Here is a 27,663-nt window from a genome sequence, read left to right as displayed (position 1 = left end):
TCGGCGCTGTCCATTTTATTTCGGAAGACGGCTCCCGTCCTCAGGTTAAAACCTTCCGTCAAGGTGTGGCTCACATGGTTCCTCCGTACCGAGCGCCCGTAGATCCATGGGATCTTAATCTGGTTCTCGAGGTTCTGCAAGGTCCTTCCTTTAAACCTCTCTGAGATGTTTCCCTTTCTCTCCTTTCGTGGAAAGTAGCCTTTCTGGCAGCCATCACCTCCATCCGGCGCGCGTCGGAAATGGCGGCCCTCTCTTGCCGCTCTCTTGACAAGGTAGTTCTGCGGCCTCCGCCCTCTTTCCTTCCTAAGATTGTGTCCACTTTCCACCTGAATGAGGATTGTTCTCCCGTCCTTTTGTCCGGGTCCAGCTCACCCTCGGGAGCGGTCCTTGAACAAGCTGGACTTGGTCAGGGCGATGAATGTCTACCTAACTAGGATAACTTCTTGCGGAAGACAGATTCTTTCTTCATCATTCCAGATGGGGCGCGGAAAGGTCACCCGGCCTCCAAAGCTACTATTGCTCGCTGGATCAGATCGGCAATTTTGGAGGCCTACCGGGTCAAACAACGAGTGGTCCCTCCGGGAATTAGAGCGCACTCTACCCGGGCAGTGGGTGCCTCCTAGGTGGTACGTCACAGAGAGCTTCCGCGCTGCAGCTTTACGAAGCTGCGACCTGGTCATCGGTTCACACGTTTGTAAAATTCTACAAGGTCCATACCTACGCTTCGGCAGATGCCAGCCTAGGTAGAAGGATCCTGCAGGCTGCGGTAGTGAGTCCGCTGGCCTGATGGAAGTTTGTTTTTCCCACCCCAGGGACTGCTTTGGGACGTCCCATGGTCTGTGTCCCCCAATAAGGCGAACGAGAAAACAGGATTTTTGGGTTGCTTACCGTAAAATCTGTTTCTCGGAGCCTTCATTGGGGGACACAGCACCCTCCCATGTTCTACAACTCTTGTTATTATGTTGGTTGGTTTGAGTTGTCTGTTCTGTTTTCAATCTATTCTGTTACTTCTCCTACTGCTTTCTCACTAACTGAGGAACTTCCTGCCAGTCGGTGGGGTGTACACTGCGGAGGAGGAGCTAACCTTTTTTTGTGCATAGTGTCAGCCTCCTAGTGGCAGCAGCATACACCCATGGTCTCTGTGTCCCCCAATGAAGGCTCCGAGAAACAGATTTTACGGTAAGCAACCCAAAAATCCTGTTTTTTTATCGCTTCATTGGGGGACACAGATTACCATGGGTGTATGCTGCTGCTGCTAGGAGGCTGACACTATGCAAAATAAGAAAATTAGCTCCTCCCTGGCAGTATACACCCACCGACAGGCACCAAATACCTCAGTTTGTGCTTAGTGTCTGTAGGAGGCGGACCGGGATCTCCCCAGATCCACAGTTAACCATTCTTTTTTTTCTTTTTAGGTTTTTAGTTGTGTGTATTAACCTTTTCCATTTATTTTCCAGAAACGGCGTCGGGAAACAGGGTGTAAATTCTCACCCTGCCTTCCCATATCAGGCGGCTGAGCGAGCAATGTGGTGTCGTCCACATCGCAACTCTCAGGCCTGCAGGCAGGACCCTTTCCTTATCACCTTTGGGTGCTTCGGGCTGATGACAGGTGTCTGGTCCTAGCCAATTCCCCTCCACACCCCTCTCCCGGGAGAGGGCTGAGAGGAAGACGGTGGTCACCTCCCCCCTTCTAGCAAGGGGTTGATGCCGTTTTCTGCACTGCTCGGACACAGTGCGGGTATAGAGGATCTTCACTCCCAGCGGCCTCCCCTCAACGTGGGCCCCTGCGGTCATCCTCTTCAGGGAAGCATGTGGGCGTCAGGTAAGCAGTCTGAATGCTCCCACCAGTCCCGTGCTTGCCCCACATAGAAGTCATCGAGGTTGGCACCTCTGATAGCCGACAATGCCCACTCTCCTTTTGAAATTCCCGCCCCTTTTTTTGTAGGCGCGCGCCTCACAGCTTTCCGCCCACAGCCGGGTGTTCGGCATTGAAGCCCGCAGGCAGCTGGTCCCCATCCTCATACCTGCCTTATTTCTGCGGCGTCACGGGCACCGGGTGCATCACTTGTGGATGAGAGACTCCGGGGGGGTGGAAACCGGCGCAGCACTTTCGCTGAGGGATGCCCCGTCTGTTCACGCCTCCCGCTTTGCGCGCGCTCTTTTGGCGCCTTTCTTAGCCCATCACAGAGCTACTTTCTCTTCGTAGCTTCTCAGTTCTCCTCTTTAACCGCCCCCCCCCCCCGCAGTCTACAGCCAATTGCGCAGCACGGCCGCTAAGCACCGCCCACCGCTAAGGTTCTGCGGCTCTCTGGGATCTCGTGTGCGTCACTCCACGGATCTCAGCTTGGGGGACACATCTGCTGTCTGCTGCGCATCAGATTAGCGGAGCTGGACACTGTAGGCTCTGCTCTTATTCCTGAGGCCCTAATTAGCATCCCTCGGCAGTACTCTCTCCCTCCCTGCAGTTCTCTCTCAGATACGTTCTGCTATAATACCGCAGACTTCACATATGCCCAACCCAGCATGGGCTCCCTATCCTGGACCCACTGCTACTCACTACGCCTGCGCGCGCTGTAAAAAGAAGTGGGCGTCAGGTCAGTCGTCTCCCTTCTGCCTGTCCTGCAGTCCTTCCGCTATGTCTGCCCCACAGGAGCACACCGAGTCCCGGGATGAGAGCACTCCCCCTCCTCCAGAGTGGGCCGTTGCAATGTCAGTCGGTCTCTGACCTGACTAAAGTGTCTCAGTCCCTGGTCCAGGTCTTAGAACGATTACCTCAGCTATCTACAGCCACCTGCGCTCCGACCGCCTCTCACGGTGAGTCGCCTGCACCTGACCGCGACCTCCAGAGGGACAGACCGGGTAGGAGTTCTAGGAAGCGGGCTCTGTCTGGCTCTTCTTCCAGCTCACAAGGACCCGCATCTCCCAGGCTACTTTCCTCGGACGACGACCTTGGGTCAAACGTAGATTCCCAATCGGGGTCTGACTCAGACACGGACCACATGTCCAACTCTCAGGACATGGTGGATAGTCTCATAGCGGCTATTATCCAAACGTTCAAAATTAAAGAGGACAAGACGCCTCTTCAAAAATGCTCTGTCCCATTTAAACGAGCGAGACCTCCCTCCCGTACCTTCCCTGATCACAAGGAGTTTGAGGCTACGTTAACCAAACACTGGGAACATCCTGAAAAGCGATTCTCAGGACGCAGGCAACTAGACGTGCTATATCCCTTTACTGCAGACCTTCTCACAAAATGGGCCAAAGCTCTCGAGGTGGATCCGCCAGTTTCCTGTCTTTCCTCGAAGACGGTTCTATCTCTTCCGGACGGGGCATCACTTAAAGATTTAACAGACAGGCAGGTCGAATCGCTGGCCAAATCGATTTTTGAGGCAACTGGCGCCTCTCTGTCCCAGTTTTGCCTCCGCCTGGGTGGCGAAAGCCATTTCAGCATGGGCAAAAATTCTTCGCAAGGGCATCTTAGCCTCAGCTCCTCAAGACGAGCTAGCGGAGCTGGCTGACCAAATTAATCATGCTGGTAAATACCTTTTGGCCACCTCTTTGGATGCAGCCGGGTGTTCAGCAAGAGCTAACAGCAACATAGTGGCCATACGCTGTATTCTTTGGTTGAAGACATGGAGTGCGGACACCACCTCTAAGAAGTCGCTCACCAACCTAGCCTTTCAGGGTTCTAGGCTCTTTGGTGCCAGGTTGGACCAGAGAATTTCTGATGCCATTGGAGGTAAAAGTACCTCCCTTTCTCAGTCTTGGCCTAGACGTTTTTTCAACAGAAAAGCTCCTCGTCCGTTTAGGTCCTTTCGCCACTTCCCTTCTTCGGAAAGCTCCTCCCAGCAGGACCGGCCCTCTACCTCCGGGGAACAGAGGAAACCATTGTTTAAACCCGCACCATCCTGGAGAGCAAAGGGCCGACCCTCCAAGCCCTCAGGGTCCCGCTCCGATAGATTCTCCTCCAAGTGACGGTTCACCCCCACCTGGAAGTTCTTCCAGGGTGGGAGGCAGGCTTTCTTGTTTCAGGGGCACATGGCTGTCCGTTGTCAACGACGCATGGGTCAGAGAAATCATCCAATCCGGCTACAAAATCGAATTTTCTTCCCTCCCAAAGAGATGCTTCTTTCAGTCTCGTCCACCAAAACAGCCGTCCCAGACCCCAGGGTTCCTCCAGGCCGTTTTTTCCCTCCTATCTGCCGGAGTAATTGTTCCCGTGCCTCCAAACGAACGGTTTTCAGGGTTCTACTCGAATCTCTTCGTAATCCTGAAAAAAGACGCCTCGCTTCGCCCAATCTTGGACCTCAAACTACTTAGTCGCCACGTGCGGATCCTCCACTTCAACATGGAGTCTCTTCGCTTGGTGATCGCCTCAATGGAGCCCGGGGAGTACCTCTGCTCTGTAGACATACAGGATGCCTACCTCCACATCCCTGTTTGTTTGCGACATCAGAGATTTCTTCGCTTTGCGATTCAGCAAGATCACTACAAATTCACTGCCCTTCCCTTTGGCCTAGCCTCGGCTCCCCAGGTCTTTACAAAGGTCATGGCAGCCGTCATGGCCATCCTTCGCTCCAGAGGGATCCTCCTAAACAATTACCTGGACGATCTGTTGATCAAGGGCACCTCCCGCCGAGACTGTCTTCAGATCACCCTGGATACTCTGATGCATCTTGGCTGGATAATCAACAGAGAGAAGTCCACCCTACTCCCAACTCAGCAACTGACATTCCTGGGCATGGAGTTCGACACGAATCTGGCCCGGGTGTTCCTTCCGAGGGACAAATTTTCAGCTCTCTGCAAGGGAATCCGATCCCTGAAGCGGACAGTCCCCATCCCCCTTCGGTCCTGCATTAGGGTCCTGGGGAAGATGATAGCCTCCATGGAAGCTGTTCCCTTTGCCCAATTCCACACTCATCCCCTTCAGCTGTTCCTCCTGTCAGCCTGGGACAAGACTTCGGTCTCTCTGGACCTCCCCATTCTCCTCTCAGTGTGAGGCAATCCCTGACTTGGTGGACAATACTTTCCTCAGTCCTGCAGGGGAGGTCCTTTCTCCCTCTCCAGTGGCAAGTCATCACCACCGATGCCAGTCTTCTCGGGTGGGGAGCAGTTTTCCATCGGAAAACTGCCCAAGGGCGCTGGAACGCCCAAGAGACTCTTCTCCCCATCAACCTTCTGGAAGTGAGAGCGATCTTCCTTGCTCTCCTCAGCTGGAAGCCTCTCCTCTCGGGCAAACCAGTCCGCATCCAATCAGACAACGCCACGGTTGTGGCGTACATAAACCACCAGGGCGGTACTCGCAGCAAACCAGTAATGGCAGAAGTAGCAAAGATACTGCGTTGGGCAGAGCGTTACGTTCTGGCAATCTCCGCCGTTCACATTCCAGGGGTGGAAAATTGGGCAGCCGACTTCCTAAGTCGCCAGGGCCTAGCATCAGGCGAATGAATGGTCGCTCTACCCCACGATCTTCAGTCAGATATGCCAGCATTGGGGCACTCCGGATGTCGACCTCATGGCGTCTCGGATAAACCACAAAGTTCCCCGCTTCGTGGCCATGTCCAGCGACCCTCTGGCCATCGGTTGCGACACCCTGGTAATGCCGTGGTCCCAGTTCCGACTCCCTTACTTGTTTCCTCCCATTGCCTTGATCCCAAGGGTGGTCAAGAAGATAAAATCAGAAGGCATCCCGGTAATTCTTGTAGCTCCAGACTGGCCAGGATGACCTTGGTATTGCGGAGCTGGTGAACATGCTCGTGGACGTCCCCTGGAGGCTTCCAGACCGTCCAGATCTTCTCTCTCAAGGCCTCCTTTACCACCAGAGTTCTCAGTCTCTGAGTTTAACGGCATGGCTGTTGAGGCCGCGATTCTGAGAGAATCAGGTTTTTCCAACCAGGTCATTCAGACCATGATCAGGGCTAGAAAACCAGCCTCCTCCCGCATTTACCATAGGTACTGGAAGGCTTTTTTCCGTGGGTGCGACGACAACAATGTTTTTCCAATGTCGTTCTCCATTCCATCCATACTTGGCTTCCGGAAAAAACGGCCCCCTCCGGGAGTGAGAGCCCACTCCACCCATGCGGTAGGGGCTTCTTGGGCTGTCCGACACCAGGCTTCGGCATTACAGCTTTACAAGGCCGCAACCTGGTCATCCTTACACACTTTTGCGAGGTTCTACAAGGTTCATACCCAGGCCTCGTCTGATGCAGGCTTGGGTAGGAAGGTTCTGCAGGCGGCGGTAGCACACCGGCCGACCTAAGTCCTTTCTTCACGTTCCCTAAGCCGTTTTCCCACCCTTGGGACTGCTTTGGGACGTCCCATGGTAATCTGTGTCCCCCAATGAAGCGATAAAGAGGGATTTTTGGTACTTACCGTAAAATCTTTCTTGGAGCCTTCATTGGGGGACACGGCTCCCTCCCTTTTTCAGTTGTGCCGTGTTGGGCCTACGAGCCCCTTGTTGGGTTGGTACATATTTTAAGAGTTATTGTTGCTTCTCCTACTGCTTTTTTCACCAACTGAGGTACTTGGTGCCTGTCGGTGGGTGTATACTGCCGGGCAGGAGCTAATTTTCTTATTTTGCATAGTGTCAGCCTCCTAGCAGCAGCAGCATACACCCATGGTAATCTGTCCCACAATGAAGGCTCCAAGAAAGAGATTTTACGTTAAGTACCAAAAATCCCTCTTTCTTTATCGCCTTATTGGGGGACACAGAATACCATGGGTGTATGCTGCTGCTGCTAGGAGGCTGACACTATGCAAAACAAGAACATTAGCTCCTCCCCGGCAGTATACACCCACCGACAGGCACTAGGCACCTCAGTTTGTGCTTAGTGTCTGTAGGAGGCGGACCGGGATCTTCCCAGATCCGCAATTAACCTTTTCTTTCTTTAGGTGTTCTAGTGTGAACTTTTTAATTCTCTTGTCTTTTATTTTGCAGATTCAAGTCGGGAAACAGGGTGAAAATTCACTCTGCTTTCCCATATCAGGCGGCTGAGCGAGCGGTGTGGTGATCCCACATGGCAGGACTTTGTCCCTTATCACCTCTGGGTGCTATGGGATGCGGACAGGTGGCTGGTCCTTGCCAAAATCCCCCTCCTCACCCCTCTCTCGGGACAGGGCTGAGAGGAAGACGGCGATCGCAAGATTCCTCTCGCCATCAAGAGGTTAATGCCGTCTTCTACAGAAAGCGGGTACAGAGGACAGCGGCCACTACCCTAGTGAGAGGGCCCTGTGGTCATCCTCTTCAGGGACTTCAGGTAGGTGCCTGAACGATCCCTCCAACCCGCAGCATCCCCAAAAGGGCACATTGGTGGGCAGCTGGACGTCTCCAGGATTTGAATTTCCCGCCCCTCTCCCTGCCTGTCGGGCGCCGCTCTTACCAGCCGCGCGCCTCTCCACTCATGTTACAAGGCTGAATACAGGGGTTTTTTTCTCTCCCTGTTTTTCATAGCTGGCCATGTTTTCCCACAGCTCTCCTGCGCGCCAGTACCTCCATTACAGGGACTTTCTCTTCTCCTCCTGGGCGTTTTAATCACGGGGCTCCGGCGCTGTTTTTTTTTTTTTTACTTTCACTTTCGCTTTGGCCCGCTCTCAGAGCGCCTCCTCCTCCTTCTGAGCGCGCTTTCCTCGCGCCTTTTTTAGCCCATCACAGGGCTCCTCATCCCCTTCCTTCATCTCTGCTCCAATTGCGGCTCAGCCGCTAAGCTCCGCCCACCGCTCACCTCATCAGGCATTTCCTGTTTCTTCGTTCCTGCTCTTCTGCGCTGCTTGGGGGACACTTCAGCGTTTCTGCTGCTCGCCGGAACAAGGTAGGCTCTGCTCTATGCAGAGATATTAGCCCTCCTCCGCAGTTTTTTCTCAATTTCCGCGGACATTCAGCGCAGTTTGCCTTATGCCCAACCCTGCAGGGGATCTCTGTTTCAGGCCCACCGCTACTCATTACGCCTGTGCGCGCTGTAAAAGGAAGTGGGCTTCAGGTCAGCCATCTCCTTTCTGCCCGTCCTGCAGTCCTTCAACTATGTCGGCCTCTCAGGAGCACACAGATCCCCGTGATGGGGGCACTTCTCTCCCAGAATGGGCCGTAGCCATGTCTCAGTCGGTATCCGATCTGACCAAAGTTTCTCAGTCCCTGGTCCAGGTCCTAGAACGTTTGCCTCAGCTATCTTCAGCCACCGCTGCTCCGACCGCCTCTCAGGGTGAGTCGTCCGCTCCTGACCGCGACCTTCAGAGGGACAGGCCGAATAGGATTTCCAGGAAGCGTCTCCTATCGGGCTCGTCTTCCAGTTCGCTAGGCCCGTCTGCTTCACCCAGGGGTCCGTCTCCTTCAGTGGACGACCTTGGGTCAGATGACGATCCACAATCAGGATCTAGTTCAGAGGCAGATGACATGTCTAAAACACGAAGTATGGTCGATAGTCTTCTTTCAGCCATCTTCCAAACCCTGGAGATTAAGCAGGACAAGCCCCTTCCTCAGGAAGGTTCTGTCCCATTTAAACGGTCAAGACCTCCATCCAAGACTTTTCTAAAACCACTACGAGTTTGATACTACTCTTGCCAAACATTGGGAGCACCCTGAGCAATGTTTTTCGGGCCGCAGGTATTTGGATGTTTTGTACCCATTTGAGGCTGATTTGCTTTCTAAATGGACCAATGCCCCTGAAGTGGACCCTCCCGTTTCTCGGATAGCCTCTAAGACAGTTCTGTCCCTTCCAGACGGTGCATCGCTTAAGGATCCGACGGACAGGCAGTTAGAATCCTTGGCGAAGTCTATCTTTGAGGCCTCCGGTGCCTCCCTCTGCCCTATTTTCGCCTCCTCCTGGGTAGTTAAAGTCATTTCGGCTTGGGCAAAAATTCTTCGCAGGGGCATCTTAGCGGCAGCTCCCCAGGACGAGCTGGCAGATCTGGCAGATCAAATTAATCACGCGGGTAAATACCTTTTAGCCGCCTCCTTAGATGCGGCCGGTTGTGTAGCTAGGGCTAACAGCAATATAGTAGCGGTACGCCGAGTTCTTTGGCTAAAGTCATGGAATGCGGATACCACCTCAAAAAAGTCGCTCACCAATCTGCCCTTCCATGGTTCTAGGCTCTTTGGGGCCAAACTGGATCAAATAATTTCCGACGCCACTGGGGGTAAAAGTACTTCTCTCCCCAAGTCTCGACCAAGACGCTTGTTTAATAGAAAGGGTTTTCGGCCCTTTAGGCCCTTTCGTCCGTTCTCATCCACAGAGAGATCTGTCCAGCAAGAGCGTCCTTCCGCTTCTAGGGAGCGAGAGCAGAAGAAACCTTCTTACAAGCCCGCTCCCCGCTGGAGATCTAGAGGACAATACTCCAGGTCCTCAGGTGCCCGTTCCGGTAGGTTTGCCTCCAAGTGACGGGGCACCCCCACCTGGAAATCTTTCCAGGGTGGGAGGCAGACTTTCCTTTTTCGTGGACGTTTGGCTGTCGGTTGTCGACGACGCTTGGGTCAGAGAAATCATCGCATCCGGTTACAAGATCGAATTTTCTTCCCCGCCAGACAGGCGTTTTTTCCTTTCTCGTCCTCCAAGACAACGGTCCCACATTCCAGGATTCTTTCAGGCCGTCTCCTCCCTTCTTTCCGCCGGAGTGATTGTTCCCGTTCCCTCAGACGAATGGTTTTCAGGGTTCTACTCAAACCTCTTCGTAGTCCCGAAGAAAGACTGTTCCCTGCGGCCAATCCTGGACCTCAAATTGCTCAATCGCCACGTGAAGATTCTTCACTTCAAAATGGAGTCTCTTCGATTGGTGATAGCCTCCATGGAACCCAGAGAATTCCTCTGCTCTGTGGACATACGGGATGCCTATCTTCACATCCCTGTTTGCTTGCAACATCAGAAATATCTCAGATTTGCGATTCAGGATGATCATTACCAGTTCACGGCTCTCCCTTTCGGCCTAGCCTCCGCTCCCCGTGTTTTCACGAAAGTGATGGCGACGGTCATGGCCATCCTTCGATCCAGAGGGATTCTCATCATCCCTTATCTGGACGATCTCTTAATCAAGGGCTCGTCCCGTCAAGACTGTCTCCTAAGTCTTCAGATAACTCTGGATACTCTCGACCGTCTCGGATGGTTAGTCAACAAAGAAAAGTCTGTTGTCAGCCCCACTCAGCGTCTAACCTTTTTAGGCACGGAGTTCGACATGAATCTGGCCCGGGTGTTTCTTCCGAGGGAGAAATTTGCGGCTCTGTTCAAAGGGATTCGAGCCCTCAAACGACCAACGCCCATTCCCCTTCGATTCTGCATGAAAATCCTGGGGAAGATGGTAGCTTCCTTGGAAGCAGTGCCCTTTGCACAGTTCCACCTTCGTCCTCTTCAGCTGTCCCTCCTTTCAGCCTGGGACAAGACGACGAGGTCCTTAGACCGGCCAATCCTTCTCCCCCTCAAAGTGAGGCAATCCCTCACTTGGTGGACGATGTCTACATCAGTCCTACAAGGAAGGTCCTTCCTCCCGCTTCGGTGGCAAGTCATCACCACCGACGCCAGCCTCCTGGGTTGGGGAGCGGTTTTTCATCAGAGGATGGCTCAAGGACACTGGAACCCTCAGGAAGCTCTTCTTCCTATCAATCTGCTCGAGATCAGAGCAATCTTTCTGGCCCTTCTTTGCTGGCAACCCCTTCTCGTCGGCAAGCCGATCCGCATTTAGTCGGACAACGCCACGGCTGTGGCATACATAAACCATCAGGGCGGAACGCGCAGCCACCAAGTCATGTCAGAAGTGGCCAGGATTCTGCGCTGGGCGGAACGTTACGTCCCAGCAATCTCCGCCGTTCACATTCCAGGGGTGGAAAACTGGGCAGCCGACTTTCTGAGTCGTCAAGGCCTAGCGTCAGGTGAATGGTCTCTCCATCCCTCAGTCTTCGATCAGATATGCAAGCGCTGGGGTTCTCCGGACGTCGACCTCATGGCATCTCGAATGAACCACAAAGTTCCGCGCTTCGTAGCCAGGTCCAGAGATCCTCTAGCCGTCGCTTGCGACGCCCTAATAATCCCGTGGTCCCAGTTCCAACTCCCTTATCTTTTTCCACCTCTTGCCTTGATCCCAAGAGTGGTCAAGAAGATAAAATCGGAAGGCGTTCCGGTAATTCTTGTGGCTCCAGACTGGCCGAGACGGCCTTGGTATGCGGAACTGGTGAACATGCTCGCGGACGTTTCCTGGAGACTTCCGGACCATCCGGATCTTCTCTCACAAGGCCCCCTTTACCACGAGAATTCTCGGTCTCTGAATTTAACGGCATGGCCGTTGAGGCCGCAATCCTAAGAGAATCAGGTTTGTCCAGCCAAGTGATTCAGACGATGATCAAAGCCAGGAAGCCAGCCTCTTCCCGCATTTACCACAGGTGCTGGAAGGCTTTTTTCCGTTGGTGCGACGATAAAGAAGTTTTTCCAATGGCCTTTTCCATTCCGTCCATACTGGGTTTTCTCCAGTCTGGTTTAGATTCGGGTCTGTCTCTCAGTACCCTGAAGGGCCAGGTTTCTGCCTTGTCTATCCTCTTTCAAAGAGAGCTCGCTTCTTTACCGCAGGTTAAGACGTTCCTCCAAGGAGTCGCTCATGTGGCTCCTCCTCATCATTCACCAATAGAACCGTGGGATCTCAATCTCGTTCTTGGCGCTCTCCAAAAGGCGCCGTTTGAACCCATCCAGGACATTCCTTTGTCACTTCTTTCATGGAAGGTAACCTTTTTGATCGCCATTACATCCATCAGAAGAGTTTCTGAGTTAGCGGCCTTGTCATGCCGTTCTCCTTATCTGGTGCTCCATCAGGATAAAGTCGTTCTCAGGCCCGTTCCTTCCTTCCTGCCAAAGGTGGTTTCCTCCTTTCACATCAATGAGGATATCGTTCTTCCATCGTTTTGTCCGGCTCCTTCTCACCCTCTTGAGAGGTCACTCCACAAGCTGGATGTTGTTAGAGCCTTGCGTGTCTACCTCGCTAGGACCGCTTCACTTCGTCAATCCGATTCATTGCTGGTCATCTCTGACGGTCACAGGAAAGGGCTTCCGGCATCCAAATCCACGATTGCTCGCTGGATTCGTTCTACCATTCAGGAAGCATACCGACTTCAGGAAAAACGGCCCCCTCCGGGAGTGAGAGCTCACTCCACCCGGGCTGTGGCAGCTTCGTGGGCCGTTCGACACCAGGCTTCGGCTCTGCAACTTTGCAGGGCCGCGACCTGGTCGTCCTTGCACACATTTGCGAGGCTCTACAGGGTTCATACCCAGGCCTCGTCTGATGCGGTTGTTGGTAGGAAGGTTCTGCAGGCGGCGGTGGCGCACCGGCCGACCTAAGCCTTTCCTGTTCTTTCGTTCCTTATTGCTGTTCCCGCCCTTGGGACTGCTTTGGAACGTCCCATGGTATTGTGTCCCCCAATAAGGCGATAAAGAAAGATGGATTTTTGGTTCTTACCGTAAAATCTCTTTCTTGGAGCCTTCATTGGGGGACACAGCACCCTCCCTGTTTAAATTGTACCGTGTTGGGTCTTTGAGTCCCCTGTTGGGTTGGTACATATGTTTAGAGAGTTTCCGTTGCTTCTCCTACTGCTTTTGCACCAACTGAGGTGCCTAGTGCCTGTCGGTGGGTGTATACTGCCGGGGAGGAGCTAATGTTCTTGTTTTGCATAGTGTCAGCCTCCTAGCAGCAGCAGCATACACCCATGGTATTCTGTGTCCCCCAATGAAGGCTCCAAGAAAGAGATTTTACGGTAAGAACCAAAAATCCATCTTTTTGTAAGCAGCTTAAACTTTGCATAAAAATACCGCAGCAAAAACGTGACGTGTGAACATAGCCTTACTGTTACCTCCTCTGGGAATGAATAATGTGAAAACGTATTCCTCTCCTTTTATAGAATGGTTGTTTGATGGTCTCCAATGTTCCGCCATTGTTTCTTTCAGGATTGGTGGGGAATCGCTAGCTGTTGCGCAGAATACATATGCAGTCAGCTGGTTCAAAGGGAAGGAACTGAACCTGGTGTTTGGATTACAGCTCAGCATGGCCAGAGTGGTGAGTGCAAGGAATTAGGTTTTGCTTGCTATAGCATTTTTCTCTGCTTTAAAGGAAACCTGTCAGCAGGATTGTGCACAGTAACCTACAGACACTTTCAGATTGGGGCCGTTCTACTGATTACAATGATACCTTTGTTGATGAAATCTGTCTTGTGGTTGTTTTTTTTTTTTTTAATCCTTTTCAGTTTTTAGTAAATGAGATTCTCGTGTCCTAAGGTGGGGCTGGTGTATGTGGTGCTCTGATGATATATTTATAATGCAGACTGCTGACAGGTCACTGATCCCTCACTGACCTCCCCCTAGTTTACATAATAATTATACTAATGTGTGTATTTGGGAAAAAGTCACTTCATCAAAATGGCGGCGCCTGCGAACGATCCCTTGTCAGTTAGTGCCTATTATATTGCTGTGTTTAAAAGAAAAAAAATCTTCATAAAAATGGCGCCGTTGGCTGCACTTGGGCATTAGCATCTATCGCGTACCGATAAATGCTTCTTCGCAAGTGCCTCCACCCGCCCCTTGTTGCTGCAGCTAAAAATTTTTTTACACTACAACAAAATGGCGCCAGAGGCGGCGCATGCGCAGTAGCATCTATTGGAACGCAATAGATGCTAATGCGCAGGTGCAGCCAACGGTGCCATTTTGATGATTTTTTTTTTTTTTTCTTTTTCTTTTCAACACAGCAATATCATAGAGCGCAAGTGCCGCCATTTTGATGAAGTGACGTGTTTTTTTCAAATACGCACATTAGGGTACAGGCATGCTGAGGCTGGCCAGATTGTCAGACGGATAGGCGACATGCAACCAGAAATGACAGGTAGTAATGCACGTGTAAGGGGATAGGCACCGTGCCATACCAATTACATATCGACCACCAGAAGGCAAAGAAAGGCCAGGCTCAGCACACAAATGTACAGCTGGTAGCCACAGAAGGGGCACACAAAATACCATATGAAGTGGGGCAGAAAAAACCTCTATATAATAAAGCAATGTTGGAAAATTCCCTGATTTAAAAAAAGAGACTTGACCGCACCACCCCCAGAAAAACCATAAAACAACATTAGCCAAAGAATAAATTACCCATTGTAGAGAAAAGAAAATATATGAGAGGGAAAACACACGAAAAAAGTCCCATACAACAATTTTATCAAAATTACCAAGATGATTTTATTAGAAATAACAGGAATATAGGAAAAAGGTGGTATAGAAGTCAGTTATGACCATAAATAGCATATGGGCAAAAATACATAGGGTACACCACAGGTAATGGACAAAGGGATATAAAAAGTTATCCATACTTAATACAAGAATTAAATATTCAACATTGTCCCATAAAAGTATACAGCAACCAGTCAAGGTATATAGACTAAAAAGACAATTATAGCCAACACATATGGTGGAACCTGCCACCAATGAGGGTAAATATAGTAATCACACCAATTGAAATCACTGCATAATATTACCTTTTAGACTGGTCTGAAGTAAGAGTCCACCTAGGGGAGGGTACTCCTAGGTGGACTCTTACTTCAGACCAGTCTAAAAGGTAATATTATGCAGTGATTTCAATTGGTGTGATTACTATATTTACCCTCATTGGTGGCAGGTTCCACCATATGTGTTGGCTATCAGGGCTGTGGAGTCGGAGTCGGAGTTAGTTTTGGTTGGAGTCGGTAGAAATGTACCGACTCCGACTCCAGCTTTAAATAAAATGTATTCATATTTCATAATTGAACATTCATATGAATTTTATAAATGTTACTCAAATATATATGTTCTATCAAACTATGAACAACAGTGATAAGCAGTTCTGCTGGAGATAGAGACATTTCTTACTTCTTGTGTGTCACTGTTCTCCACTGCCCTTATCTAATCTTATACTTGGTTAACCTCATGCTGCCCCAACCCCCCTACTTACAATGTATGAAACAAAGTGAAAATGTGTTGCAAATTCTTAGTAGTAAAGCTCCTCCTCTAGACTAGATCATACTAGGTGTGCGTCTTCCAAGCATCTCACAGCTGCCTGCTACTCAGAAGATGAAGACTGTAAGAAGTATTATCCTTTCAACAAACTTTGCATCAGTTAACTGTGAGTACATGAGGAATAATAACAGTATTACTGACCACTATATCAGTTGTATGACCTGGCAATAATTTTGTACAATTGTTTTTAGGAAAAACAATTGTCATTTGGATTGTGAATGCAGAATTAAAAACCTGAGAATGTCAAAGAAGCATCACATTAAATCAGCTGTATTTGAACATTTCACCATCACTCAAGATAGAAAACATTATGTCAGTCAGTGTATGACAAATAATCCAGACGAAAACAAATGCTGTGAAGCCAAGATGAGTGCATATTCAGGCAAAGATAAAAATGCTCCTACCAGAGCTTCTAATCTAAAGAGACATTTACAGCGCTTTCATCCAGAAGTACTGAAAGCAGTGGATGAGAGAGACTGCATCCAAACCAATGAACCAGTGCCCAGCTCTTCCAGCCAAACAAAGGAGCAGAGAACTTTGCAGCCTTCAGTTGCAAGATATTTTGTCAGTGACAAAGTTACTGTGACAATGACAGTAGATACATTTAAAAAACAGATCATAGAGCTTGTTGTAAAGGATAGTGTGCCTATTTCATTATTTTCACGACCAGCTTTTATGTGTCTGAATGGGGAAATGGCCCGCAAGCTTGGTGTTTCTCTGGAGAGAGAGTATTAGAAAATTAGTAATCGAAGAAGCTTTTAAACAAAAGGAAGAACTTAAAAAAACTCTCAAGGGACGCTTTCTGTTTCTTAAAATGGATGCCTGCACACGTCACAGAGTGAACTATTTTGCCATCAATGTCCGATTTGTTTGTGACAAAAATGAAATAGTTACCAAGACATTGGCAGTAAAAGACACCAAAGCTCATCACACCAGTGAGTTTCTCCAGGTCTTGGTGGAAAAGGTTCTGCAAGACTATGAACTTAAAAAAGAGCAAGTTCTTTCTGTCGTAACTGACAATGCTTCAAATATGATAAGTACTATTAAGCTAATGAATGAGAGTAATGATGGTGACCAGCAGCTAGAAGAACATTCTGGGTCCACAGACACAGAAATGTTTGAAATAGAGGAACACAGTATTGTAACTGAGGAGCAAACTGAAGTTGCTTCAGATGAACAGCAACATGATAGTTTAGATGATCTTGTTGAAACTGTGTCAATATGTTCTTTCATTCATCACATGCGCTGTGTTGTGCATACGCTACAGCTGGCTATAAGAGACAGTCTGCAAGAAGGACATGCTGCTGCACTGATTGGCAAGGTGAGAAAATTGGCTACTGTTGCCAGAACCCCTAAAGTTGACTCAATTTTGAAGAGACGTGCTGGAAAAGGGGCAATTATTGATCAAGCCACACGATGGGGCAGTAATTAATGATTCAGTGCTTGGTTGAACTGAAAACCTTTCTTGTAGACATGGCTAACCCTCAACTGATGGTAAATGAAAGTCAGTGGAATCAGGTGACTGAGCTGGAAAAATTGCTAGAGCACCCATTTACAGTGACTAAAAAATTACAAGCAGAGGACTTAACTCCAGGTATTTTCTTAAAGGAGTGGAAGAACCTGATGTTTCGCCTGTCCCAAAGAGGAGGGTTAATTGCAAGTGGCATTGCTACATCAATGAAACGGAGAGAGGAGCTACTATTACAAAATAACATTCTTTTGGCAGCTGTTTATGTAGACCCAATGCATCGGATTCTTCTAGATGATCAACAGCTAAGTAAAGGAAAAGAAGCTCTGTTTGAAATAGCAGTAAGGATGAAAGGGTTGCAGAACAGTCAGGAGGAACAAGAAGAATTTGGTCGTCCTGCCACATCTTCACCCTCATCATCAACTGATGAAGAATTTAATTTCGAAAAATATTTGGATGACAAGGACCGTGCACAGCGTTCCCGCATAGAAGAAGAGTCATCCCCATCAAGGAACACAGCCAGTACATTTCAGCAGAATTTTTCATGTGCACTAAAAGAAATTGAGAAATTTGACCGTTCATCAAAAATAACAGTGCAACAAGCGATTCCTCTGTATCCTGACATTGTCAGAGATGTTGCCCGAGTGGTTACTGCTTTGCCACCAACACAAGTTAGTGTAGAGAGGTTGTTCTCTGCTCTCAAAATAATTAGATCAGATTTGAGGGCATCCATGAAGGAGGATCTGACAGAGGCAATACTTTTTCTGAGGACAAATTTATAGATTTCTTCTTATTAACTGCATAAGTGTTTATTGCATATTTACTTACAGTTTAGAAAAGTTTATAAAAGTTATTTGCTATATTCTAATTGTATTCTAATAATGTAGTTTTTGCTCTAAGTGGTCTGATTACTTATATGATGGTGAGAAACTGAATAAGCACGATGTTTAATATTTTACAACAGTAAATTTGTTATGAATTGGCCATTTATGAATGAGCCGGAGTCGGAGCCTGATAAAATCCAGGAGTCGGAGTCGCAACTGTGGCTTACCGACTCCACAGCCCTGTTGGCTATAATTGTCTTTTTAGTCTATATACCTTGACTGGTTGCTATATACTATTATGGGACAATGTTGAATATTTAATTCTTGTATTAAGTATGGATAAATAACTTTTTATATCCCTTTGTCCATTACCTGTGGTGTACCCTATGTATTTTTGCCCATATGCTATTTATGGTCATAACTGACTTCTATACCACCTTTTTCCTATATTCCTGTTATTTCTAATAAAATCATCTTGGTAATTTTGATAAAATTGTTGTATGGGACTTATTTCGTGTGTTTTCTCTTATATTTTCTATAATTATTTTTGCGATTTGTTCTATGATGTCCAAAGTAAGACCCATTCATGTAGTGATACACCTGTATTTTTCCATCTTATATAAATGGGGTGTTTTTTCACGAAACTATTATGGTCCATTGTAGAGAATGTAGGGGAACACTGGCCACCCCGACGTACATTTCACGCAGGTGATATTTGCTTCTTCATTTGTCTTAGTAAGCCAGCTCAAATATTACGTTTTCTGTTTCAGGGCAGTACAGTAAATATGAATGTCATGGGCCTGGTGTACGAGCGGATAAAGGATGCAATGGGCTCTACCGGTCACACAACGCTTGGTATAACGCTCATGATCGGTGAGTCTTTTCTTACAAATAGTGTACAGAGTATGATTAAAGGGGGACTCCCATCTCCAATATCCTATCCCAATATGAAGTAGTAGGTGTAATAATATTTGCAAATACACTACTGTTCAAAAGTTTAGAGTCACTTTGAAATTCCCTTATTTTTGAAAGAAAAGCACAGGTTTTTCCAATGAAGCTAACATTAAATGATTCAGAAATAGACTCTATACATTGTTAATGTGGTAAATGACTATTCTAGCTGCAAACGTCTGGTTTGTAATGCAATATCTTCATAGGTGTATAGAGGCCCATTTCCAACAACCATCACTCCTGTGTTCTTATGTTACTTTGTGTTTGCTAATTGTGTAAGAAGGCTAATGGCTGGTTAGAATACCCTTGAACACCCTTGTGCAAATATGTTAGCACAGCTGAAAACAGTTTGGCTGATTAGAGAAGCTATAAACCTGACCTTCCTTTGAGCTAGTTGAGAATCTGGAGCATTACATTTGTTGTTCCATTAAATGAAGGCTATTCCATGCGAGAAATTGCCAAGAAACTGAAGATTTCCAACAACGGTGTGTACTACTCCCTTCAGAGGAGAGCACAAACAGGCTCTAACCAGTGTAGAAAGAGAACTCTTGAGGCCCCACTTCACAACTGAGCAATAAGACAAGTACATTAGAGTCTGTAGTTTGAGAAATCAACGCCTCCCAGGTCCTCAACTGGCAGCTTCATGAAATGGTATACGCAAAGTGCCAGTGTCAACGTCTACAGTGAAGAGGCGACTCCGGGATACTGGACTTCAGGGCACAGTGGCAAAGAAAAAGCCATATCTGAGACTGGCTAATAAAAGGAAAAGATTAATATGGGCAAAAGAACACAGACATTGGACAGAGGAAGATTGGAAAAAAGTGTTATGGACAGATGAATCCAAGTTTGAGGTGTTTGGATCACACAGAAGAACATTTGTGAGACGCAGAACAACTGAAAAAGGTGCTGGAAGAGTGCTTGATGCCATCTGTCAAGCATGGTGGAGGTAATGTGATGGTCTGGGGTTGCTTTGGTGCTGGTAAAGTGAGAGATTTGTACAAGGTAAAAGGGATTTTGAATATGGAAGGCTATCACTCCATTTTGCAATGCCATGCCATACCCTGTGGACAGCGCTTGATTGGAGCCAATTTCATCCTACAACAGAACAATGACCCAAAGCACACCTCCAAATTATGCAAGTACTATTTAGGGAAGAAGCAGGCAGCTGGTATTCTATCTGTAATGGAGTGGCCAGCGCAGTCGCCAGATCTCAACCCCATTGAGCTGTTGTGGGAGCAGCTTGACCGTATTGTACGCAAAAAGTGGCCATCAAGCAAGTCCAACTTGTGGGAGGGGCTTCTGGAAGCATGGGGTGAAATTTCTCCAGATTACCTCAGCAAATTAACTGCTAGAATGCCAAAGGTCTGCAATGCTGTAATTGTTGCAAAGGGAGCATTCTTTGATGAAAGCAAAGTTCGAAGGAGAAAATTATTATTTCAAATAAATCTTTTTTTCAAAAATTGTCAATGTCTGGACTAGATTTCAAATTCATTTGATTAATAAAAGTATGAGTTTTCATGGAAAACACAAAATTGTCTGGGGGACCCCAAACTTTTGAACGGTAGTGTACCTCCAATTAGGTTTTCAGGAGAACTATACTACATTTCTGTGTACCTTACCTCATGTGCAGGGCATCGCAGTATCTTCGTTATCAATGGTTACGACCACTAGCAGCTAACTGCCACTGAGAGTGGTCCGAGCCATTGATGGCTAAGCTGTGGCAATGCCCTGCACATGAAGTAAGGTACGAAGGTTTTCAGGAGAACTATAATTGGAGGATTATAATTATTGTTTTATTTTGTATTTATTATTATTGTCTTTGATATATGTACAACAACTTATGTTGTTATTATGAACCCATGTGCCATAATCTCCCATATGTCTCCTAGGGAGTTGCCAGGGGGTATATTGATCAGGAGCTGAGCCCACTCTGTATGTGGTGGCCCAATATACTGTACTACTCCGATATCTTTTATCCCAGCCTTTTAAGCCCCTGAGATGGGGTTCACTACCATAACATCTAATAACCATCTACTCGCATCCCCTGTGATGCTGCTCAAACATCTTTGTATCTTTTCCCTCATATTGTTTATAATTGTTACATAAAAATAAAATAAGCAGCAATGGTATTTGTCATGCCTATAATGGTACAAACTATTGAAATATCTTTATCCAGCGAGGGAAAAAATGTGCCAGAATTGCTGTTTATTGGACGTTTCACATTCACTTTTCCCCTTCAAAAATAAAAGTGGAGTGTATCTCAAAGTGATATCCGAAAGTACAGGCTATCCTGCAAGGAACTAGCCTTGCATAGCTCCATCTCTGAAAGGCATTTTTATATTTTAAGCTTAATAAAACATTTTAAATCTAGTATCGATGTGGCCACAGAATCCCTACATTTTTTTTTTTTTGTCAAAAGTGAGTTAAAGGGAACCTGTCACCTCCCCTCCCCCCCCCCCCCCCCCCCCAGGCGTTAAGTAAAAGAGCCACCTTGTGCAGCACTAATGCTGCATTCTGTCAAGGTGGCTCTTTTGTTTTGTGTCCCTTCCACCGCAGAAATAAGCGTTTTTAAAATTGGTCAGACATACCTGAAGTTTGACCGGGGGCAGGTCTTTCCCCCTCGGACACAGACGCCTCACATCCATCCGTCATGTCCTCCTTCAGTCTTTGCTCCGCCTCCTCAGCGTTCATTTCAAATTCTGGCTCCTGCGCTGTACTATATTTTCTTTGGCATGCGCAGTTAGCGCTGCCAGTGCTCTGACATCACATCATGTCCTTCCTATCGCGCCTGCGTGGACGCGCGGCCAGAGATCCCACCCCGCAGTCTTCTGATTTATTCACACTGCGGGGCAGGATCTCTGGCCGTGCGTCCACGCAGGCGCGATAGGAAGGACATGATGTAATGTCAGCACGGGCAGCGCTAACTGCGCATGCCCAAGGTTTTCATTTCAAATTCTGGCGCCTGCGCTGTACTATATTTTCTTGAGCATGCGCAGTTAGCGCTGCCCGTGCTCTGACATCACGTCATGTCATTCCTATCGCGTCTGCTTGGACGTGCAGCCAGAGATCCTGCCCCACAGTGTGAATAAATCAGAAGAGACTGCGGGGCGGGATCTCTGGCCGCGTGTCCACGCAGGCGCGATAGGAAGGACATGATGTGATTTCAAAGCACAGGCAGTGCTAACTGCGTATGCCCAAGAAAATATAGTACAGCGCGGGCGCTAGAATTTGAAATGAACGCTGAGGAGGCGGAGCAAAGACTGAAGGAGGACATGAGTGATGTATGTGAGGCGTCTGTGTCCGAGGGGGAAAGACCTGCCCCCCCCAGTCAAACTTCAGGTATGTTTTTTTTTTTTTTTTTTTTTAATATAAAGTTTTTCACTAAATGATCTGAATTATTTGTTCCGATATATGGGGCTACTAAAAACCACAACTTTTCCTGCTCTTATGTGCCTTCATGAACAGAAAAATAATCCCCCAAAACAACTATCCTCTTTAACCATATGACTGATATTACCATTGCCATTAAGGACCGTATTGACTTTGTAAAGGTGCATCTTATTTTGGGTTCTGATGACTTTAGTCTGTGTGTTTGGGGCTTAGTACACGGTATAGTGGGTATAGTACACAAGGATTCAACGAACCAAGGGAATTCCTGTGTGGAGCATCACACTGCCCTTTTTGTGGCTTGCACTTGGTGTCTAATGCACACATACAGGTAATAATTTGTAGACAACATTTGTTCTGTTGGGTTGGGTTTTGTGGCCTTACACTTTTTTTTTCTTTTCTTGTTACAGGTGCAATAACGTGTTTGTTCTCACTGACTTGTGCCCTAGTACTTGGTTATCTGGATAAGCGAGCTGAAAAAATACTCAAGAAAGAACAAGGAAAAACTGGTAGGATATATACTATACCCGTCAGCCCTATGGCGTACCCCTGGTATAGCGGGTAGACTATGATTCATTCTGGCGCTCACACTGTTGGTAACACGTTGTAATGATGATCATGTTTCTTTTTCTAGGTGAAGTCATTAAGCTGACTGATGTTAAGGACTTTTCTCTCAGCCTCTGGTTGATCTTTTTAGTATGTGTTTGCTATTATGTTGCGGTCTTCCCTTTCATTGGCCTTGGAAAGTAAGTATGCCTTATCTTTTCCTTAGCTAGTTTTGTGTGCCAGCGTATGTCAGATTATTTAGTGTATGTTCGATTAGATTTTGTCTTTCTAGTTTGGTTTAAGCATTTTGCCACCGTTTACTGAGAATGGTCCCATCCCAGCACCCTTGGCCTTAAGCTGAATTTTTTTCCAAGAATTCCTTCACCAATGACGCATTTCCTCTGTGGTGTCTGGTTCATGTAGAATGTAATATTACACGTCAGCCATTCAACTAAAAGCTGTGCTACTAACACAATGATGGCTATAATGTTTGGGAAATGGGGGGGTGAGTGAGGGAAGACCCACCAGAATATCAATATGCCCTAATGGGCTGTGTGGACAGTGGGAAATCCATTCAAAATGCCGTAAACTAGAACAGCCGAGAGAGCAGGTCTAAGCTGTCATTTTGCCATCATTAAAATGTGCCATTATGTCTTGGTCTTCAGGGTTTTCTTCATTGAGAAATTTCAGTTTTCACCTCTACAAGCAGGAGCCATAAACAGGTATGCTTTTACTTCGCATAAGTGGATATGTGTCCAATACAAAATTGTTTTTTTGTTTTCCCTTAACCTTTTTGTGTTTTCCTACTAATTTTTAGTGTGGTGTATATCATCTCTGCACCTCTCTCGCCTGTATTTGGTTTTATGGTTGATCGAATCGGGAAGAACATTATCTGGGTGATGTGCGCTGTGGTGACGACTCTTGCTGCTCATCTCATGTTGGCCTTTACATTATGGAATCCTTGGATTGCTATGGTAAGAAAGGGTAAAACTCCTCTTTAAGAAAATGCCAACCGTATTTTTCGGATTATAAGACGCACTTTTTCCCCAAAATTTGGGGGGAAATGGGGTTGCGTCTTATAAGGCGTTTATACCTCATTGGCGCGCCTCTGCCCTGTGTACGGTGGTACTGCGGGGTCTCTGCCGACATTTTGTCTAGAGCCCCCGGCAGTTCCATGGTTCCTCCTGTGTGGTGGACTCCTGGAAAATGGCTGCCGGTAGCGGCTCGTGTATATGGAGATCTTGGCACCAAGATCTCAGGAGATGAGATTTCACAAAATGTCAGCAGAGCCCCCCCCCCCCCCCGCAGCACCACCGAACGCAGGGCAGCGGCAGCACCGGACACCCACAGCAGCACACCACACATCGGAACACCCCCTTATCCCAGCCTGCAGCAATGCTCCACTCTTTCCTCCTCCAGCAGCAACCCTGGGATCCCGTTTTACCGCAGTCACCAACCCCGGTAAGCAATAAGACGCATAAATTATAAGAAGCACCACCTTTTTCTAAAAATTTTTTTTTTCCTATTTTTCTCCACAAAATTTGGGGTACGTCTTCTAATCCGGAGCGTCTTGTAATCCGAAAAATACAAATACTTAAAATAACCCCTGTCAAACATCCTGCTCCTATTGATTGGCCGTAGTCTGTTTCTTAGATGAAGCGGCAAGTGCAGAGACTGGTGTGGACTAAGAGGTGTCGAATCTAGAGGACCAGTAAACTGAACATTTAATTTTTTTTGCCTATTTTATAACCTTTTAAACCGTTTTAACCTGCTTTGCAAGAAAAAAAAAATATTCCAGCTGCACGGTGGATGCTATGAGCAACAAGGTCAGGTTTTCTTGAAAGGGAATCTGTAACTTGATTCATGCTGCCCAAACAGTGGACGACTGCATGAATCGGAGCCTGTTTCTCTCTTAAACTGCTCCAGCAGAAGATTTTGCAGCTTCTCCTCTCCCCACTGTAGGCAATTGACGTGTGTACAATGTCATGGTTTAACAACATTTTAAATCAAGATATTGCCAGTAATTTTTGTTTCCATATCATTCCTGAGGAGAGAGTACATGCACAGTGCTTATCACAAGAGTTAATACAAATCTGTTTGCAGGACCTATACAGTGACTACATAAGTAATCTGTGGACAATGGAGGGGAACCCTGAGAGTCACCTCCTGCTTCTGCGACCCTTCTTTTGATTAGCTGGCCAGTCGCGAAGGCTGATTGGGGGGGGGGGGGCGCGTCGGCAGCAGATAAGAGGTGGTTCTTGGGGTTCCCATTCAGCGACCACAGATTACTGGTGTGGCCAATGGGCCTGGTCCTGTGTATTGTTACATGAACTTTACTATCAAGCTCTTTTCTGTCCAGCTGCTCTGAAGCTACCGAGGATAGACTAGAAGAGCACGCTGTTTGCTAGCGATCCCGGTCAGTTTCAGTGCAGTAATTACTCATAAGACTATTTTGATACAGTTCATATAGTTAAATTTGCAATACAGCGAGATCAAAGCAAAACTTTGCAGAGCAGAAATTAGATTTACAAGACGCTTTCTTTAATGGCTCGTTCATAAAACCTTTTCCTTCTGTTATAATCAAGCGGCCAAGAAGTGTAAGCAGTTGAGTATAAATGGCTACGGTCTGTGGAAATTAATGCACACCTCAGTAATGTTGGCTTTTCATTCATTCAACAGAGTTTATTAGGGGTCTCGTATTCTCTTCTGGCCTGTGCGCTGTGGCCAATGGTTGCTTTTGTGGTTCCTGAGCATCAGCTGGGTACGGCCTATGGATTGTAAGTAACTTTCCCCCTACCTGTTTTTCCCTGTGGAGAGCCGTCATACTTTCTAATAGTAGAAGTGTACTTATTGTGTAATAACAGTACTGTACTAATCCTACATAAGGAACACCCTGAAAGTCTGTGCTCTTCTCATTGCAGTATGCAGTCTATCCAGAACCTGGGTCTGGCTATTATTGCCATTCTTGCTGGTGTCATATTGGATTCTCGAGGATATCTGTTTTTAGAAGCTTTCTTCAGCTCCTGCATTTGTAGTAAGGATCTTATTAATCTGTATAATATTATAAAACCTGAGAATTCAGGCTTAAGCTTGGATTACCTTTATGTCCATAGGTTTGCCGTGTGTAAAATTAGCAAACTGAAGTTGCGGCTATGTGCCCATGTTGCAGAAATGTTGCGGAATTGTCCGCAGCATTTCCGCAACTCCCCACCACGGGTAAAACGCATGCGGAAAGTGAGCATTTCAATGCAATCCTATGGTGGCGGAATCGCCGCAATTACGCAAAGTTAATGGACATGCTGCTGATTTCTCGTTCGCCTTATTGGGGGACACAGAGACCTTGGGTGTATGCTGCTGCCACTAGGAGGCTGACACTATGCACAAAAAAAGATAGCTCCTCCTCCGCAGTGTACACCCCACCGACCGGCAGAGAATTCCTCAGTTTAGCTTAGTGTCAGTAGGAGGTGGACACGGGTCTTTTATTAGACCCATATCTACCTCGTCGTGCGTCGTTCCTTTTCAGGTTCTACGGAGGGATACAGAGTGAAAAGTCACATCTGTACTCCCACATGGAGTCTGCAAGTACGGCGTGTACTGCCACCCCGTATCCTTGCAGTTCTCCGCGGCAGGACCAGCCAGACGGACGCCGACACCAAGACGTGCCAGCGACTCCAGGGGTCCTTGTCGCCAGTCTCCCTCCCACTCGCCTACCAGAGCCTGTCGGTTGGATGAGACGCAAGACTTCTTCAGACAGGTAACGGATCGTGGATAGGTGAGTATTAGGCCCCGGCTTCATATTTATTTACCTGGCTGCCCATTCCCGACGGTCACCTCTTCAATGGTCACAGGGGTAGGCGCTGCGGTCGTTCGCAGTCGCCACCAGGCTATAGGCAGCTCAATGTTGCTGGGCATCCCCCCCCTTCCCTCCCCCCTTTCTGGGTACAGGGAGCACAGGGTTTTTTCCCATTGGGAGCTACTTGCGACTGCGGCGTCCTACTTTTTCGGACCTCCGCGCCGACCCCCTGCTGACAGGCGGCCGCCGCAACTAATTTAGACCCCGGCTTCAGTTCGGGCCTACCGCTGCGTCGCGGCCACGCCCCCGCCCCTTTCTTCTAAGCGGGCTTCTCTCCCGCTCTTCCCAGGCCCTCCCACCGCCTGTCCTTCACCTGCCCAGCCTGCTGTTGGCTAGAGGGCCGTGAATCGTTAACCCTGCGTGGTGCTCCGCCCTCCCTCCTCTCCTAAGGCGCGCTTTTTCTCAGGACTGCGCCATTTTCCCAGCCTGTTAGCCGGGCACCAGCTCCTCACTGGACAGCATCTTCTCCAGCTGGTTTTTTCAGGAGGTCTGTCGGCCGGATTTCGCTCTGACCTGCATCCACTGACAGGTCGCAGAGCATCGCTTCTGGGGACACCGGACCGTGAGTAGCTCTGCACTGCAGACTGACCCTTCTCCGCCCTCTGTCCCCCAACCTTCCGGCATTACCTCAGCTTTTCACTATGTCTAAGTCTGATCGTACCCGCTCTACCGCCCCCCCCTGCACTTTAGTCAAGTACTTTGCATGTTCTTCGTGCAATCGCAAACTTCCCTCAGGCCAGTCCACTCCCCTCTGCCTGGATTGTAGCAATCCAATTCAGCCTGACGCCGTCCATGAGCAAGTCCAGGAGCCATCTGCGGTCCCATGTGAGAGTGAGCCCCCCATGCCTGGCTGGGCCTCCTCGCTATCTCAATCAGTGGCAGACCTCACCAGGGTGTCTCAGTCCCTGGTGGCCGTTCTTGATAAGTTGCCCCTGGACTCTTCAGCAGGGCCAAGCAGGTCCCAAATTGTTCCATCTGAATCAGCCAGCGGTAGTCGCAAAAGACCCAGGCAAGATTCCCATCCGGAATCCTCTCCTAGTCCCATCTCACCGCATAGCCCTTCTCACCAGTCTCCCTCTCGGGCCTCCTCTCCCGAGTCAGGGGAAGCGCTTTCGGACAGGTCATCTGAGGGGATTTTAGAGCTGGATTCAGACCAGGATGCAAGCATGAAGGTCACGGTGCAGGACCTCATTGCTGCGATCCATCATACCTTCGATATTGCTGACTCCCCTGCGAAATCCTCAGATCAGGAGGTTTCGTTCAGACGGGCAGAAACTCCCTCCAGGGTTTTTCCTTTCCATTCCCAGTTTGGGAAAATTTTTACCAAGGAAAGAGAGGATCCGACCAGACGCTTTCAAAGAGGAAAACGTCTCGGCATACTCTACCCATTTGCTAAGGAGCTCACGGACAACTGGTCGGCCTCTCCCTCGGTCGATCCGCCCGTGTCCAGGCTATCCAATAACACGGTTCTCCCGCTTTCAGGCGTGGCGTCCCTAAAGGATTCTAATGACAGGATTATAGAATCCCTGGCGAAGTCTGCCTTTGAAGCGGCTTCAGCGGCGGTGTGTCCAATCTTTGCTTCATCCTGGACAGCAAAGACCATAGCCACGTGGGCAGACGACCTTCGGCAGGGCATCT

The 27,663-nt window shown here is 48.1% G+C and overlaps 1 protein-coding gene across 2 annotated transcripts in view; it reads left to right on the top strand.

Moving 5' to 3' along the window:
* MFSD1 (major facilitator superfamily domain containing 1) overlaps positions 1 to 27,663 on the top strand; it is a 90,305-nt gene that overhangs the window by 29,403 nt on the left and 33,239 nt on the right. For both annotated transcript variants that reach the window (XM_073578978.1, XM_073578979.1), the window contains exons 6-13: positions 12,906 to 13,014; positions 18,059 to 18,161; positions 22,037 to 22,135; positions 22,261 to 22,372; positions 22,838 to 22,894; positions 22,990 to 23,146; positions 24,852 to 24,949; positions 25,094 to 25,206. In XM_073578978.1, the coding sequence (XP_073435079.1) occupies positions 12,906 to 13,014; positions 18,059 to 18,161; positions 22,037 to 22,135; positions 22,261 to 22,372; positions 22,838 to 22,894; positions 22,990 to 23,146; positions 24,852 to 24,949; positions 25,094 to 25,206 (848 nt within the window). The remainder of the gene's footprint in view (positions 1 to 12,905; positions 13,015 to 18,058; positions 18,162 to 22,036; positions 22,136 to 22,260; positions 22,373 to 22,837; positions 22,895 to 22,989; positions 23,147 to 24,851; positions 24,950 to 25,093; positions 25,207 to 27,663) is intronic.

This window comes from Dendrobates tinctorius, unplaced genomic scaffold, assembly GCF_039654945.1.
Source record: "Dendrobates tinctorius isolate UK_male_01 unplaced genomic scaffold, ASM3965494v1 ptg000060l, whole genome shotgun sequence".
Classification (NCBI taxonomy): domain Eukaryota; kingdom Metazoa; phylum Chordata; class Amphibia; order Anura; family Dendrobatidae; genus Dendrobates; species Dendrobates tinctorius.
Note: the sequence above shows the minus strand (reverse complement) of the source record. Positions and strands in the feature narration are given on the sequence as shown.